Genomic DNA, 18,935 nt, shown 5'->3' on the forward strand with positions numbered 1-18,935 from the left:
ATCAAGATAGGAAAAAAAAAAAAAAAAGTCTGAAAAATAAATTAATGCTTGTAAAGAAAAAGCTAGAATTTTTTTTTAAACTTAAGACATTCATTACCAATACTGAAATACTGAACAACAAAACATGTTTCACTATTTTAATTTTCAATCAGGTAGTGACCACAACACTTGGTGGCATAACAGACACAAAGCTTCATGCAAGTGCACTTCAGTGTGAACATCCGAGTTATTAGAAAACGTACTTGTCCCTTCAATCTCTTTGGTGAAACCTGCAATTACATCAGAACAAAACTAATTCAGGTAAAAGCCCATAAATGAAGTGTACTCATGAATAGCAACCTACAAAATAAGGTAAATTCATATTCTATGCACTGAAACCTAAGCAGAATAACTACCACATCCCCTCCTTCTTTAGGAAACACCAATAGTGGAAAATCATATTGTAGATTTCCATATTTTCTACATTTCCATAAATCAAGCTATGTGGAATTAAATGAAGACCTGAACATGTAGCCATATTTTTAAGAAATAATACATACTGAGCATGGTATCTCAAACATTTTGTTTCTTTAAGAACACTTGTTTTTTTCCCAGCCCAGAGAAGGAGATTTGGAAGCCTGCTACAGTTACAGTAGAAACAAGTGTTACTTCAGGAGATCTTTCCTTTTCTTTCTATTGTGGTTTCTGTAGAAGTAACATTGAATTTCCATGGCAAATTCACCATCTCCAATGATGTACTGAGGCCATAAATTGCAAATATTTGTCACCACTGTAATGATAAAATGATGTGAAGAACACAACTGATCTGAAGTATCAGTTTAGAATAATTTATGGATATAAATTTTGAATCTAATAATACATAATGGTGATGATGATAATAGAAGCAACTGAGAGGGTAGCCTCAGCCTCCACATTTTCTTTCAACAAAGCATTAATTTCAGGAAAACAGGTTTGTTATAAGTGCAGATTCACAGAAACAATGATTGTAGGGGTACTCTAGCAGTCTCTTAGGCTCTTACCCAATGAAGCAATTGCAGGATCACTGCTGGATCATCATGTGGCATCAGCATCCCCGTTTGCCCATCTAAATAAGCCCTGTTCTCAACCCCTCCTCCTACTGCATATCCTAACACTGTTACTTCAAAGACATATGCCTAAGAACAGAAATTTCCCTGTTTTTTTCCACTATTAAAACACAGCAAGTAACAAGAGATTCTAGAACATATAGCAGCAACCGGGAAGGCAGCTAGGTCTGGTGTAAAGCCTAAAGTCTGTATTAAAGGGATTTACAAGAAAACCATCATTATATGTAACATGCTCTGTTGACTTGAGATTTGGAACAAGAGCATAGCCAGCAATGAGTGCTCCATTAATGACCCTGACAAAATCTCATCTTGGATGAATGAACACTAAAATGAAGAGGGAACAGTTGTAAGTACTTATTTTTGTCACTAAACCAAGTAGTAGTACTCCAAAAATATACAAACCCTAGACATTGTTAATTTCCGTAGGAAACCCCCAATATTTTACACTGAAGAGCTGATTAAACTTAGCACACACAAACCCCATGAAGTGTTAACGTGTTTCACATGCTTCCAGCAACAGGCAAAATCCCTTTTCAAATAAAGCAGCATGCTTTTTAAAAATTCAGATTCCAGACACTTCTATATGACAAAACCTGCCCCATCCCCTCAACAAACCTATCTGCCATTAAATAACTCTGAATGCTTTTGCAGTATTTACTCTTTCAGAGTATTAAAATAAAATCCATAGTATTCATCACAGTATAACAACAAGCGTTACACTCACACTATTCAAACCTTGGACATCATCTGCATCGGAAACAATGCTTCCCCTGCGGTTGGAACGACTGAAATAGTCAGCAGCAGTTTCACTTTGATCAGAAAAATCAGAGGACTTCAAAAGATAAGAAGGGTGAAAGAACTGAAGATGGTATCACAAAATGAACAAATATTTAAAAAAGAAAACCAAAACAAACAAAACCCAAACAGGAAATCCAAACTTAAGTCTCCATTAGTGCAATTTAGTCTTGCTTTTCTAACAGTTTAACAGTTCTAAAAATCTTACTTTCCTAGATTTCCTTTAAATGTGTCTACATGAATAAAACATGTACTACACTAATGTGACTTCTTTAGTCAGCATATGCATTGTTTTTATACACTCCCTTCACATGCTTATTAGTCTTATATAGTATCTAAGACTAAAAGCAACTAACATCTATTGCCAATTCATGTCTTCATTTGGAGCAATATAAATAAAAAAATACAGAGACACCAAAGTGTTTAGTGGCAAATACAAGCTACGAAAATTAACTGTAAAAAAAAAAAAGTTTAAGTTGTAAAAACAGATTAGATAATCAGAAGCTGAGAAATAAAAGTTAGTATTTTTCTCTACAAATGTCTTTCCTTCAAATTAACACAATCCCACTACTACTAATTATGGGTATGATCTGGGCTTCCTCTCATTCACAATTTTCAGAGGCCTTACAATAGAAGACATGCTTATGCCCCAAAGCTATATGTCAGACAAGCACCTAAAAAGGAAAGGAAAAAATGCTAATACTACACTAGAAAAAGGCAAAAATATATCAAACTTACATATACATACTGAGATCTGATATATCTATATAAGGTTAAAGTACAAAGAAATGAATCTTAGTACTTTTCTCCTTAGTTTCTCTTAATGCTATTTTCACTGTTCAAGAGACCTCAGAGATAGACATTAATACCTCTTATGTTTTAGAACTTCATAAAACAACAGCAAAGTTCCCTTTCCTACACCCTCAGAAATTCATTCTGACATCTGTTATAGCTAAAAGCACCCAGTTTCTGACAAATCTGTTCTGGTTTGTTTAGTCTCTACACCATTGTTAGGAATATGTGAAAAGTGAAAAAAGGACCCAACATTTCAATTAAACCCATACCAGAACACTTTTTTGTGTAACATGACAAATGGGCAGCTGTACCAATGAAACTAGGACAGCTGTTCTGCAGCAGAAACAGAGCAGAACTATTTAAAAATCACTTTGCAGCAAGAAAAGCCATCTTTAGAATGACATTTTTAACACAAAAATAAAGGAACAAATTTCTCTTGGTTTTGAATACTAGTCCCCATAAAAATGAGCCAGTTATTTCTTACTGGATCATATAACAAAGTCTGCAGTAGCCCTCTTCCCCAAAGAGGTATTGTAGTAACAGATTCATGTGCCTGCTACAGCTATGACATAAGGTGGCAACCCCAAGAATGTCCTGTACTCCGGTTTCCAACTGCTTCCAATTATATACATTCGAGATATTTAAGAGATGTTTAGGAAAAAAAAAAAAATCCTTGTTGCTTCTACACTTTATTGTCCTGCTGCTAAAATTTTACATCTTGCTAAAAATGGCATGTCTAACAAATTACTTTTTTTTTTTTGATGCAGAATTGAACAATCACATCTATGATTTGGTTAGTAAAACAAACCCTTGTATAAATACTCATAATCATTGCTCATTAGTAAAGCATTCAGGAAACCATGCAAGAGGAATGCTCACCACAGGACTACTTTGAACAGAGCTTGCTCTTGAGGAATAACTGTATTCAGATGGCTGAAGAGAAACGATGAATACATTTTTCATTCTCATAGATTTTTGTCTCCAGAAAACAAAGATAATGAAAGAAACAACCAAAAGCCTACTACACTTACAGTGCGAGAACTATATGAGCTATATAATCCATCACCACTCAATGATGCCTGAGAAAAAGGAAATAAGATGCTCTTTACATTCAGTCTCAGAAATCATTACACCACACTCATACGCTGTAATACACTCCTTTATGAAAGGACAAATTTTTTTTACATTTCCAACAGTATTTCCTCCTACTGTCAGGGATGTCTATTTCCAGATACAAATCTAAGAATTTCCTTGAAAAAAGAAAAATATAAACCCCAAAACTTTATTTTCAGAATAAAATTACATCAATCTCTTAAATTTCAATTTGTTTTTCACTGTTCTGAAGTCTTCATAAGTTTTAATCCATCCTGGAAACTGAAGTTATATTGTACACTTATCAGTTTTGCTTTGAGCTCAGCCATGCAGCTTTTCCTGAATGACAATGTTTCAGGGTAAAAGGCTGAAATCTATTTATGCATTGAATAATAAAAGCAGCTCTGTGAAATATAATAATAATAAAATACAGTCCCAGGCTGCTTTCCTCCTACCAGTGAAGAGAGGTCTAGTAGAAACTGTATGCAGAATTACATGCATATCAGAATTGTACGTAACAGCAGTCATTATGGTCTTGTTCTTTCAGAGTATCTTCTAATGTTTTCTCAAGAACATGCACAAAGTCGAAAGAGTAAATTATCTACTTGCAATTCAAGCACAGCACAAGACCCCAGTAGCTGTATAAAAAAAAAAACAAACCTACATGAGTACCTGATGATTTTCTACAGAGGTTTAGCATGTCACTAGATGGCAGTGTAAGTTGAATTTGAACTGCTGGGGCAGCAAGAGCCATGAGGTTTCAGGCATGCATGTCACTTTTTAAAGACAACTTTCTGTAAGGCAACCTTAGCCATTTTTATAGCACTTTCATCTACTTTTTGTTTTGCAAAGATGCAAATTATGTTTTCATCCTATTACATTTAAATAAGGCATTTTATTTGAAAGTATAAAGTGTATTTTACCACAAATTTCTGTAATCTCCTGACAATATTTTTTCCTGTGCAAATGCTTTACTTCTTTAAATAGCTTTTTAGTACATGCAGCTGTTAATTAGTATGCTTGGATTAACTTGTTCTAATCCAGTATTCTTCAACATCATTGTTGTATTCATAAATTTTATGCCTGTCTGTAAGGTCAGTAAACCAGCAACTACTAAAATGCTTTGAAGAGGCACTTTAGCAATGTTAAAGACACTAAACCAAATAACTCCACAAAATGACACACAAGCTGCAGCTTTAACAAGGAAAAAAAGCACATGTAATACTGTCAAGCCTCATGGCTATATAATACAAATTTAAGGCAACCATGCAAATGGTGCTTACGAACCAAACTGATACTTCTTATCAAACCAGTGTTTACAGAAGGAGACACCTATGAAGAGAAGTGTATTTTATAATTCTGTTGGCCATTCAAACATCTAAAGATAAGAAAGATTGTTTTGCATCGTACTAACCCTGTAACTCCTAGTTGTTGCCACTGGATCACTGCATAGAGAAGATGACTGTAGTGTGAAAGAAAAAGTCAGAAACCTTTTCTGTGTACATTAACATATATTGCTCTATATTCCACGAAAGTTCTAAAGAAAATACTTAATTTTACATCTATTAGAGACATGCTTGGACAAACACTCCAAGAAAAACCATTATCTTTGAGATCATATTTTCAAACATTAAAGAAATGTGGTATTTTTATCAGATTTATAGAAGAGAATGACAGAAAATTAAGTAGTTTTCAAAAGACACATCAATTTCCTCTAGTTGCTTATTTAAACCTGACCACAACAGGAGGCGCAGGAACTGGAAGATACCACCCATCTCAGAACAGACCATGGGCTTATGTATATTACTACAAAACAAACTAGTACATTGATGCTAAACTTTTAACACTTTCTGTTGCTGTTTTAAAAATAGGACTTAGAAAAAGCAAGTGTCACAGCTATGTTTTTTCTTTATATCATGCAATCAGGAAACAGAATCTGGAATCTGAAACTTGCATGTTATCCATTCATTTTGTAAAAGGCAACCCTAGAAACAAGAAAAATAATTGTAACTACTAGCTGTAATCATTTGCAATGTTATAGAAGGAGAGAAAAGTTTGCTTCATATAGTATAAGCAAACCTAAGTATATGTATTTTATATGCATTAAGAAATTAATGTAGGAAGAGGAGACAGACCCGAGTATGGTAGGAAGAAACTGGTTTACTATATCTAAGGCTGCTATAATTTCTTTGATCGTAGTAAATTCCACTCTGTGAGGGGAGGAAAAGAAAGAGAAAACAAAGATTGCATTTGTAGATCTTGTAAATAAAATTTCTAACTTAACATTGCTCAATGTTCCCAAGCTTAGAACTGGTACAGAACGCTGTAAAAATGTTCCCTGTGGTTGACCCCAGAACCATATAACTTTCTGAAGCAAATAAAGTGTAAAAATTTCCCCAAACCACTTGTGTACTCTGCATATCAGTATTACCTGTGGTTTAATACCATGCCCAACCAAAAATAGTAAACATCTTTGCGTTTTTTCTCCCCAGTATGAAAGCCCCAAAACATTTACCTAACCCTGACAAGTGCAGCATGAAATACTTCAAAGACATTTGCCAAAACCTGCTAATAATTTGATCTTTTTCTTTTCCCATTAGGCAGCATAGTAAATCAGAGCATTTTTGGAGAGAGAAGGTCAAATCCCTAAGTTAATGTAGTTTAACAAAAGAAGGATGTTTGTATTATCAGCATTAATCTGTACCCTAGCACTGCTCCTTACACCAAGCATGCATGAAAGCCTAGCATTTATACTTTGGCTGATTTCTGTTGGGTTTTGACATTTTCTACACAACCTGCATATAAGCATATGCGTATGTGAGGAAAAAAAATAAAAATGTATGTATACACATATAAAGCAGGAGGAAAAAAATAAGAGTTGAAGATATGGCAAAAAGTAGCACTTTCAGAATGCAGTGTTTTGTATCGCAGTAGGCCACAGGAGGCAGAAAGATTCATATTACTCATTTAAAGAACTAAGGGAACAGGAAAATAGCACCTCAAAAGTGCACTGAGAAATGTAATACAAATAACAAGTAAACAAAAATCATTTCAGCCTTGTCTCAACACAGACACCTACTGCTGCTCCGATTCCCTCAACCTGACACAACTGCTAATCCATCAGTGCCAAAACCCTCTGAAAAATTGCATTCAAAATATGTATTCATTACGTTATACACTGAACTTTCTAGAATAGTTTTTGGAAGATCACAATCATCCATGTGCCTCTCTCAGGAGTTTACTGGGTTAACGTCAAGGTTTATCGTAAATTCAATCCATTTTGCGCCTACATTTAAAATATATCTGCTTGATAGGGGACAAAGTGTAAATAACAGAACACGTGTCTCTATGCTGACAGAACAAAATTTAATCCAGAGAAGCGCACTTTTAGGTAGTTCCAAAAGCCTTCCCCAGGCCTCCAGGAAAACATGACTTCTATCCAGCTAATTCCATTCATGGTATTCTACTGCCATGAAGAGTTTCGAACGCTCAACTTCAGGGCAGAATTTGGTCAATACTAGAGGTTTGTTTTTCCTGAACTCATTTATGCATATGCCAGCTAGCTAATAAATTTATCCATAACTGTATCAGCATATAACTCCACACAATGTATTTATAATAAACATTATAGAAAACCAATAAGTATAGTAGAAAACTAACCAATAAATCTCTATGCGAGTGACCAACTTTCTTCTTTGAACTGTGAGATTCACTGTAAGCATAACTCTAAGAATAAAGTTTAGAAAATTAATACCACTACATAACATGATCAATTTTAAAATACAAACAAGTTAAACATGAGGATTTAAGATTTTTGTTGCCTACAATGGAAAAAAAAAAACAAACAGAAAATTCTAACTACAGGATTAGAATAATAAGCCATATTTCTATTGCTGTGTAAAAAGGAACTGGTAAGTTGGCTATAGCCAACCTTATCTCTCATTAACAGAGACTTGGCTTAAGGCAGTGGTCACATTTCACAGAAAATGTAAAACCAATAAACAAACCCCAAAAGCTTAACATGACAGATTATTTTAAGCACTATATTGTGTCTGCTTATCTGTAGCGAAATCAGATAACACTGCTGTTTAAATTCAGCTTTTTAAGTTGCTTACCATGTCCCTTTCAGTGGTGCTTGTCTTTGCTTAAGGCAACACACAGAGATCTTATTGGGCATGCCAATAAGAATGTGATGCACTCTACTATCACTTCATAACTATACAGATTGTTTTTTAAAGTAAACGTATACAAACCACCTGCTTTTTCTCAAGACTAAAATAATTTTCCGTTAAAGTTTCTATATGGAAATGAAGAATACAAATACATGCATACGCTTTCAGTGTATTCTCCAGTCTAATCTGTACAAGTCACTTCACTACAAAGTTTAGAAGTAACAGGTAAACACTAGAGTGCTTACTGTGAGACAGCTGTCTGTAACATATCACTTCATTAGATTTTCTCCCAGAAGTAGTTTATACATGCATTCTATGGAAAGTGTTAGAAACATACTGTATTCTCGGTCTGAAAGTGTGATAGTATAAATGTATATACTTCTTCAAACCAGTAATTCCAAGAAGCTAGTTAGTGTCATTACACCTTCAAAACAAAGCACAAAAGCAGTCTTCACTCAAAGACATGCAAAGTGTCAACATACAGGGGCCAAGTATCTTGCAGATCTATCCTTAGCACTGTCACACCGAAGTGAAAGAAAACGATACCAAAATTCAAGGTTTGAAAGGAACCAACCAACCAAAAACCCCCAAACCCACAGATTTTTTGTTTTCCCAAATAAGTATAAAAAAGACCTCAGAGGAAATTATAAGAATACATATTCTACTAATGACAAAAACTTGTACATTAATGATTGTCATTTATTCAATCTAAAGGGCATTCTGAGGCTGGAATACTTTAATAAATGCACAAAACAAAACAAATTGAAGGCAGCTTGAGAAAATTACACGATGTCCTAACAGCATGTTAGAGCATTACCCAGTGTAATTTGCAACATGAGAACCACTGAGTGGATTACAAGAAAGGTAATCTCTTCTTGTCTGTTGATACATCTGAAAATTCCTCTAGAGATCAAATTAACACCAAAAATTCCCTGATTTTAGATTTCTTAATTTGTTTTTACATTAATATAGACCAGGTTTAGTTCTTATGATTTCACATTGGGTTTATATTATCTTAATAGTTCAAATATATCCAATATTCATACTATATTAATTTAATATTATGAATGCAATTTATAGACTATTACACCTTTTTGTGTTACTTAAAGTAGTACCACATGGAACCCATAGGTCAGTGTAGCAGCTTTAACCAACTTAACAATTTCTTCTTTTCTTTAAAGAGTTTTACTCTTCACTTTTTACCTACCAATAAGCAACCTTCATACTGGAGAATGGAAACAGAATACGTATCAGATGATTATCATCATCACAATGCTTGACTTGTAGCTGTAATACCTTTACTTCACTAGTAACGGCTTAACAGTTTACTAACAGATATTTAGGTTGCCTAAACTAGGAATACCACAAAATACACAGAAATACCCATTTCTGAAAAAGTAAAATTTGTTTGTATTCCAGCCTTAACTACAGTACTACAATTGCAACGTAACTGAGAAAAAAAGTCTCCTGCCATAACTTTCAGCAACATCTTTGTATCTAGCAAGGCTGATGCAAAAGCTGTGCCATTTCACTTTCTACTTCTCTTTTGGGGCCATTAGAAGAGACTTGAGAAACTAATTCCCTTCAAAGTTTAAGTTACCTTCAAGACAGAACACTTATCACTTAAAATTTTTTCTAAGCCCTCGAACTTGCAATCACTGTTGGACTACATGAAAAATGACTTCAGGTGAAGTTCCCGATGACCAGAAAAAGGAAAATAACACCCATTTTTAAGAGGGGGAAAATGGAAGATCCAGGGAACTACAGACCAGTCACTCTCACCTCTGTGCCTGGCAGGATCACGGAGCAGATTTTCCTGGAATCCAGGCTAAGGCACATGAAAAAAAAAACAAGGTGACTGATGACAGCCAGCATGGCTTCACTAAGGGGAAATCCTGCCTGACCAACTTGGTGGCCTTCTACGATGGGGCTACAGAACTGATGGACGGGGTAAAACAGACGTCATCTACCTGGACTTGTGCAAAGCGTTCAACACTGTCCCATACGACATCCTTGTCTCTGAACTGAAGAGACATCAATTTGACGGATGGACCACGCGGTGGATAAAGAACTGCCTGGATGGCCGCACACAAAGAGTTGTGGTCAATGGCTCAACGTCCAGCTGGAAACTAACGAGTAGTGTCCCTCAGGGATCGGTGTTGGGACCGATCCTGTTCAACAACTTTGTTGGTGACATGACCTCAGCAAGTTTGCCGATGACACCGAGCCGTGCAGTTCAGTTGATACACTGGAGGGAAGGAATGCCATCCAGAGGGACCTTGACATGCTTGTGAGGTGGGCTGATGCCAACCTCATGAAGTTTAACCATGCCAAGTGCAAGGTCCTACACCTGGGTCGGAGCAATCCCAGGCACAGCTACAGGTTGGGCAGAGAAGAGATTCAGAGCAGCCCTGCAGAGAAGGACTTAGGGGTGTCGGTCGATGAGAAAATGAACATGAGCCAGCTTCAGTGTGAGCTCGCAGCCCAGAAACCAACTGTATCCTGGGCTGCATCAAAGGAAGCATGACCAGCAGATCAAAAGAGATGATCCTGCCCCTCCAGGCTGCTCTCGGGAGACCCTATTTGGAGTACTGTATGCAGTTCTGGTGTCCTCAACATAAGAAGGACATGGAGCTGTTGGAGCATATCCAGAGGAGGGCACCAAGAACAGTAAGGTGGCTGGAACACCTGCCATATAAAGACAGGCTGAGAAAGTTGTGGTTAATCAGCCTGGAGAAGAAAAGGCTGCATGGAGACTTCATAGCAGCCTTCCAGTATCTGAAAGGGGCCTACAAGGATGCTGGAGAGGGACACTTCATCAGGGATTGTAGCAACAGGACAAGAGGCAATGGGTTCAAACTTAAACATGGGAGGTTCAGGTTAGATAGAAGGAAGAAGTTCTTCCCTGTGAGGGTGGTGAGGCACTGGAATGGGTTGCCCAAAGAAGCAGTAAATGCTCCATCCCTGGCAGTGTTCAAGGCCAGGCTGGACAGAGCATCAGGTGACAGGGTCTAGGGTGAGGCATCCCTACCCATGGCAGGAGGTTGGAACTGGATGATCTCAAGGTCCTCTGCAACCCAAACCATTCTATGATTCTACACACCACTGCAGCAGTTAATTACCAATTAATTACATCTTCTATTAAGAAGCATGCTTTCACCAAAACACTGCTTTGGTAAGTAGACACAGAAAATGTTATATGAACACATCAAAGCACGCTCATTCCAGGCTACACACCACAAGATCTCTCCTCCTGGAGGTACTTGCTCTGCTCCTGTGAGAGCCACTGACATCCAAAGGACTCTTAAGAATGAAATTATAAAAATACGTAAATATGTAATTTTAAAAAGCCCTAAATCTTCACTGAAAGGCACAAAATAACCAAGGCAGTCAAAGATATTCCAGGTAAATCCCCCAAAAATGAGCTCAGTCAAGGGTGAATTACTTAATCTCCACCTTAGCAAATTTTTTATGTTAACCAAGGCAAGAGCAGCTGAGCACCAGCTAAGAAGTTTGTAAGTGATATCACACAGCATATTTTATATGCTTTTTCCATAAACCATTTACTGTTTGCAAAGCAGTCAACACTACTGGATTTAAATGATTTGGTGAACATATTTGTGTGATAAATGATAGGAATCCTTAACACTTGCAAGATGTGCAATTCAGTTCATCAAAGATAACACCTGATTGCCAAAACTTCTCAGTAAGTGACAATCACCTGGGGTTTTCTGAAGTCACATAAGGGAACAGCTTGTTCCACCTTCTAAAATAAACAAACCCAAGCCTTTTATTTTAGTGGTTTGTCCCCCTCCTGGCCTACATATCCAGATCAAAGACAAGCTGATTTTTAGGCAGCTTCTAAAAACAGGTAATTGTTTACAAATGCTCAGTAAAACCATTCTTTAGCATCATATATGACCTAGAGAGATTATAAGAGCTGAGCCAATAAATATTTCTGTTAGCAGCTTTCAGAATACCTGGCATCATTCAGTTAAGTCTTTGTCACCAATGAATAATGTATTCTCACATTCTCAAAGAAGTAAAAAATGGCATCCTACCAAACTCTTTTTCAAATTGTGTACTTTTTTCTTCCAGAAATATTACAGAAACCCAGCAATACTTAAAGAGCAAGAAAGGACACAATAATGAGCAGATGAGCATCAGCATCAGTTTAGAACGAAAGCCCATGTTACAGATTAGTATTCCTTATCTTTAGTAGGTGGCACTGATTCAGGATCCCCGAGTCAGTAGAAGTATTTACTTTATCAAATACCATTTTCTGTTCATGGAATTTCTGACATAGGGAAAAATGGAAAAGAGATTTTTTTTTTTCTCATTAGACTTATCTATCAAGACCAGTGTTTGACCATTAATAGCACCTTCACATCTGACAGTGAGATTTAACGTGTAGCAGCAATCATAAGACAGTTAAAAACTTAGATAGAAATCTTAATCTCCTACCCTTCCAAAACAAGCCAATTAATTCTTACTAATTGGCAATATCCGAAGCCTAAGTCATTACTATTACCCAGTTTTTAAAGAAAGAAATGAAACACATTAGACTGGAACAACACTGAAAGATGACACTTAAACCTCAACATTAAATATACGTTATACCAAATAACTGATTGTTGAACTACATATATTTCCAAAAACTTATTCAATTATTTTCAGCAACAAAACTATACTGTAAATAAATATGTGCAGTAAAGGAAAAAGAAGCACAAGGTACTCACAGTAAAAACAGTCAATTAAAACGTGACACCAGATTCTTTTGAAATGTAAAGATGCTCATATATAAAAATAAACTACCTTAACACTGATAGAAATAAACACCAGATGAACTTTAACATTACGTGTGACAAAACGTTAACTCTAAAACTGCTAAAACTTGGAAGAGTAAAAAAGCATCACCCATCCTTAAGAAAATGAAACCAAAACAAAAAACTTTTTTAAAGGCCATGATGGGAAAGCATACAGTTTGAACACAAACCAAATATGAATGTCGACTGGACCGCTGAGAATACCTGGCCCTCTCTGAATCTTCCTGAGAAAGAAGAAATGCAGAATTATTTCATTTAATAAAAAAGAAGATGACAAAGTAAAAACAAGCAAGGGCAACATGCTGTTAGCACCTGTAATGCTGTGTATTATTTTGAATAAAACACTGTGGCAAGTGAACCTATTCAAGTCAGAAGAATTGTGATTTCACCTTATGAGGATAGGTATGCCAACATACTACCTCAGGTGATGTAAATAAGGGGGGTTAATATAGTTAATAATTAGTGTCCAGTAGTCAATCTTTCTTCTGATTACTATATTAATGCAGGAAAAAGTACAAGATTTTTAAAATTATGACACCAAAGTAAAAATTAAAGAATTTAAAAGCATTACAAAATTACATTAGTAAGAAATCTACTATACTATTACTAGAGTCAGATTGTGAACATTTTACAAAGTCGTTTAAGCCCTAAGAGATTATCTTTCCCAGTTCCTTCATACATATTTCAGATTTTCTCCTCTATTCTAGGAACAAAGCTTCTTAAGCAAATAGATCAATTAAGTTCTATAGGTAGTTCTGCTCTACAATGACAGTGAAAATAACAAACCCAACTTATGAAATTTGGGGGAGGACAACTAGCTAAGGCACCTCAATACCTTTTGTTCTGTTGAAAGATCAGAGAATGCTAATTTTGGTTCACAAAAGGAACATAATAAAGCAGGACAAAAATACAAGTAATTTAAACATCAAAACGTTTCACGTGCCATAAGCTTCTCAAATTTTTAGTTACAGTATGTAAGCATGTTATGAATAACCTTAATTTTAAACTATTCCACTTGGGCTCTAGAACGAAAAACCCTTCTTTAAATGACTCACTTCCTACAGTTTTCAACATGCAAACTATTCTAAAGACTGTAACCCAATTATGTCTAGGGTTCAAAGCTCAATCTCCAGATGACAGCTGGATACCTAAAGTCTGGCTTTCATACTGCTTATGGTCCCTTGGTTATTTTCTACAATAACCTTAATTTTAAACTATTCCACTTGGGCTCTAGAACGAAAAACCCTTCTTTAAATGACTCACTTCCTACAGTTTTCAACATGCAAACTATTCTAAAGACTGTAACCCAATTATGTCTAGGGTTCAAAGCTCAATCTCCAGATGACAGCTGGATACCTAAAGTCTGGCTTTCATACTGCTTATGGTCCCTTGGTTATTTTCTACAATATCACTGGACACACGTTTAATATTATTTTGTAACTATTCAAGAGGCCTATTTAATACTCCACAAGCAGATAATTTCCCCAAAGCAGTGGGGGGAAGAGAGGTTCATTTCAAGACATTTTAGTCTTCCTCTCTACGGTGTCTATTTTGAGGTTTAAAATGAACATTTATGCTCTATAACCTTTCAACGCATCATAAGCAAATCACTGCCAGTTTTAAATACAGTTTGTGCCTGTGGTCTGAATGGACAAATACTTGTTAATAACATCTGCGGCTTTCAAGCAGTTTGCTATTTATATAAGGTTCCTCTTAAGTGATGGTGTAACACCCCAGGTAATAATATGGTCCTAATAATGCAGAACTTTAGCTTCTGATACAATTTTCTGTAGGTAATTTACATAAGGTAAAAAGTCTCTTCCTGAAATACAATTAGAAAATAGAAAGCCAGTGTTCAGCATATTCAGGCTAAAGGATAAAGGAAGTACTATAGCACATATTGCAAACACAGCTGCTGCTGCTAGCGATCAAGCTTGATTTCAAAGAATTCAAAGTTTAAAAAATGCACTTCATATAAAACAGAGCTTAGGTCTCCTGATCCAGGAAAGGAGTGCTCAGAAACCTCCTGCAGTTGTGCAGCTGCCTCTTGAGAATGCAAAAAGAAGGTGGCATTAATTTTGAAGTGAGATTGCTCACAGATGTAATCTGTCTTCCATAGTTTGGGAACCCTCACTCTCCAGGAAAAAAGCATTCAAATGTGCATTCCACCAAGGGATAACAGGAACCTATGTCACTCTTTATAAGTGACATGAGAACTAATATATACACAGATGTCAGCTAGACAAAGAAACAATATAAAGTCAGTATAACTTTTGTTGTATATATGAAATTCTAATGACAGTTCTAGGATCTCCCAACAGAAGTGCTGATTAACTGTCATGGTAGTTTTAACTACTTGAAATTATGGTTAGTCTCTGCTTGTATTATTTAAATCTTCTTGATTCAAAATATCCACAGCACAAACGCTTCCTTGTAAACATAAAAAGAGGCTCATCTCCCATGTGCCTAGAAAGGAACTCTCTAAGGAAACATTGCACTAAATTACTACAAACTGAACAGCAGCTTTCTCATACACTAACTCAACTATCTCCACTCCTTCCTACTTTGTGGATTTAATCTAAATAAATGAACAGTCAAATACTTTTTCACTATTCACTGAATAAGACAGTTAAGAGTAAAAGGATGGAAGTGATGCATGGGGTGGCAGGGTTACTGTCATCCCCCCACCCCCCCTTCTTTTTAAATCTTTTAGAATTATTTTTGTAAATCACAGAAGATACTCAGTCATAAGTGAAAAGACCAGCATTGCCATGTTACCCAAAGAGGAAACAAATAAATGAAAGTCCACTAAGAAAAACAAGTAAAAACCCCAAGCCTCACAAGTTAAGTACAATAAAAACATTTCACTGTTGAAAAGATGTTTAGCTAGATTGAAACTAAGGTGATTTGATTTTCAATATTCATGACTTCAAGCCAGCACATGGTGGAAACAAAAAGCCCACTTGATTTTTAAGAAAAGCATCTCATTACATAGTTTGCCTTTTGCTGCCATAAGGTACATTGCATCTCCCCTTTCACATATAGTTTAGATGTAACTTTTTCCAGTAATAAAGCATTTGGAAAAGACACACCACAAAACATTAGTAAATTACTTCCTCCAACTCTTGTGTTAGCTCTCTGAGCAACAAACCCATGCACAACAGGTGGTTTTAGCCTACCATCCATTTCTGAATATGAGCCCATTTTCTATCATATAAATGCTGAGAAAGCTACAGAATGTAAAAACAAAAAACAAACAAACCATTTACAATATAGATTGGACATGAGACTAGATTCTTAAATCAAAAAGTTGAAAAACACCCAAGTTAATTGCTAAGGAATAGTCAGTATAATATCAGATACCTACAACAGTTCGAAGAGTGACAGTACAGAATAATGACAACCATGTCAAAAATTGAGGCAAAATCATGGTTAGTGAACGGCACTTGTTATTATCACAGGAAAAAAATAATAAAATCAGTATTTACATGGATTTGAATATAATCATGATAAATAATAAATTCTCAATTTTTTGCATCTATGTCAAAACCTGAACCATGAAATAATCAGACTGCTGAAAACCTAGTTCCTAGGGGTTTTTTGCTCAAGAAAATCAAACTTCTTCTTTTTAGGAGAAATACAGAACTACAAGTGTAAATATTAGCTCTTTGGTTTTGGTTGTTTTTTTGTTTTGTTTTTTTTTCGTAATACAGATCCTGGCAATAGCTATTTGTTGTAAATACTTTTGGTATAATCCATATGGGAAGAAATTGACTGAAAACTGCATATCCAAAGTCACATATCCAAATTAGCGTTACTAAGTACATTATAAACGCATTAAAAATTCTCTTTTTTTCACAGTAGTTTATCCTATACATTAAGCAGTGGTCACATGTGAAAAGGTCACATTTACTATCTATCCTGTGCTGCCAGTTATCCATATTTACATGGACCTTTTGCACAGCAACAAGCAGCAAAGAAACTGCCTTAAGTAACTGCTCTTATAAAAGCACAGGAGTCACCAGCTAACTCAGACACAAATATTGTAATTCAAATCCAGACAATATTAAACTTCACATTAGAACTTGAAAACTGTTCCTCTCTATGCAGAATTACTTATGCAAGCCCAAGTTCCGACACTATTACCATGCTCTCTCTTCTGCTTATTTCAATCAAATAAGCAGTAATAGGAAAGCCTCAGCCCTTTAAATATCTAAAGATAAACATTTAGATTAATCTTTGTCCAATTTTGATTGCTAGCATTGAACTTACTATATTTGTTAAAGGTAAAACATCCAAACATTTGATTGTGCCTCTAAAGTTAGAATTTAAAAATCACATGAAAAATGTTTCATTTTTCATATGAAAGAAGAGCAGCAAAAGCCTATTTCATATAGCATGTTTTTTCTACAACATGAGTGAAACTAGTAAGAAAGTTGAAAAACAATGGTCACATGAAGGTTTTGTTAAGTGCTATCCATAGGTAGATAAAAAGCAAATCATCCTTTCAAATATATACCCCAAGAGGGAAGAGGAAGGGATGGGGCAGGAGAGAGCAGCTGGCAGTTGCCTGATGCTGAAAATACTCAGTATGCAGCTGAATTGCACCAAAAGACAAAACCTGATGCAAGTTGCATTTAGAGTTGTGCTAAAGGTTTGCAACAATTTCTGATTATTTACATTACCTCTTTTTGCTGCCGCTCCAGCTCTCTCATACGTATATCTCTTGCTTCTGCTCGAGCTGCCCGTTTGGCTGCAAGCCTGGCTTCTGCCTACAAGTAAATTGGAAATACTGAAAGTTACAGACAGGTTTTTTTTGCATAATGGTTTGAGTACTTAATAATATCTTCATAAAACCACATTAGGATTACTATTTATATATATTGTGATGTTAGAAAGAAATCGGTTCTCAATGAAATTCAGAAAAAAACCCTTCAGAACTCCTAACACCCAAAACATTTAATTTTACACAACTTCTTAAAACTGTAAACTTCAATTAGTTTCAAATAGTGTTTTGCTTTTGGTTAAGGATACATCTTTCCTGATTTTGTCACTATCACAGCATAATTTATGTAAAACATAAGAAACCTATGAAATTTGTGACAATTGCAAGTAACTGTCTTCTACTGTGCTTCAGGAAAAAGGAGGGGATATTTAACACAGTTCTACTTTACATGGTGACTAAACTACAGGTACAAAAATATCAAATAATGACAAGAAAGAATGCAAACACATTGCATCTTGATTACTTAAAACAGTTTGCTTTAACTTCAAATGACTCTCATTAAGACCTTTTCTATATTGTGCACACATAGATGAAATTATTCCAAGTCTGTGTCAGCACTCTTGACTGCCACGATGCAATCCTTTTTCCAAGCAGCATAAAGCTACTCTTCTTCCTACCTGATGACAGCACACAAGAAGAGTAAGGGAATTCCCATGCAACAGGAAGTCCTTTCTCACTTGCAGCCCTACTCTCTAAATTGACTGTAATCACAGTTCTGTGGCACATAAACTTCCACATAGGCATTTATGTGGCACAGAGAGAGAAAGAACTCAAACAGCTGACATGTCTAGGTTTAGTTCTGTCTGTAGCTCAGCAGATATGCACATCTAGCCTTTAGACTTTGGCAAGGCTTTAACATCTATGAACACTAGTATTTAATCAAGACAGAAAGCTCATTTGTTTACTGATCCATACTAAAAAAACAATTCACATTTCACCACTCTCCCTCACTCCTACAGCCAGAGACCTAACTTTTACAATCCTATAGCAGAAGCAGAAATTTCATTTTTTTCCAATTTACTAAACCCTTGATAAAATACAGGGGAATTCTAAAAAAAAAAAAAAAAAAAAAAAAAAATCGCCATCAAAATCAAACCATCTCATCTTTTCAGAGAAATTTTTTAGTAAAAAATGGTTTGGTGTTAATTATTAATCTGAGCAACCATATTTCTCAAAAAAGTACACAATTTTAAAAAGATAAAGAAGCCAGCAAATTAACTGAAAGCACAGCTCTTGGGCTTAGTTCACCAAACCCTAGAGCAAGAGACAAACTGTATTACCATTTGATAGGCCCTCATACCCAATAACTCTTTATTCTCAGCAGAACTGTTAAGAAAGCAGACCTTGTTATTTATAGAACACTCAAAAATCTTGGTAACTATGC

The 18,935-nt window shown here is 35.6% G+C and overlaps 1 protein-coding gene across 19 annotated transcripts in view; it reads right to left on the reverse strand.

Moving 5' to 3' along the window:
* LRRFIP2 (LRR binding FLII interacting protein 2) overlaps window positions 1-18,935 on the reverse strand; it is a 50,717-nt gene that overhangs the window by 18,712 nt on the left and 13,070 nt on the right. For 8 of the 19 annotated variants that reach the window (XM_057431300.1, XM_057431298.1, XM_057431295.1 and 5 more), the window contains exons 3-15: window positions 17,451-17,537; window positions 15,945-15,995; window positions 12,936-12,989; window positions 11,177-11,242; window positions 8,422-8,463; window positions 7,428-7,493; window positions 5,903-5,977; window positions 5,182-5,229; window positions 5,055-5,099; window positions 3,707-3,754; window positions 3,555-3,608; window positions 1,810-1,917; window positions 243-269 (exon numbers count right to left, since the gene is read on the reverse strand). In XM_057431300.1, coding sequence (XP_057287283.1) covers window positions 243-269; window positions 1,810-1,917; window positions 3,555-3,608; window positions 3,707-3,754; window positions 5,055-5,099; window positions 5,182-5,229; window positions 5,903-5,977; window positions 7,428-7,493; window positions 8,422-8,463; window positions 11,177-11,242; window positions 12,936-12,989; window positions 15,945-15,995; window positions 17,451-17,537 — 771 coding nt within the window. The remainder of the gene's footprint in view (window positions 1-242; window positions 270-1,809; window positions 1,918-3,554; window positions 3,609-3,706; window positions 3,755-5,054; window positions 5,100-5,181; window positions 5,230-5,902; window positions 5,978-7,427; window positions 7,494-8,421; window positions 8,464-11,176; window positions 11,243-12,935; window positions 12,990-15,944; window positions 15,996-17,450; window positions 17,538-18,935) is intronic. The other 11 variants (XM_057431307.1, XM_057431305.1, XM_057431302.1 and 8 more) reach the window with 6 other exon arrangements.

Source organism: Pezoporus wallicus, unplaced genomic scaffold (assembly GCF_028554395.1).
Source record: "Pezoporus wallicus isolate ANWC-B61680 ecotype Strahan unplaced genomic scaffold, APGP_CSIRO_Pwel_v1 scaffold_11491, whole genome shotgun sequence".
NCBI lineage: Eukaryota > Metazoa > Chordata > Aves > Psittaciformes > Psittacidae > Pezoporus > Pezoporus wallicus.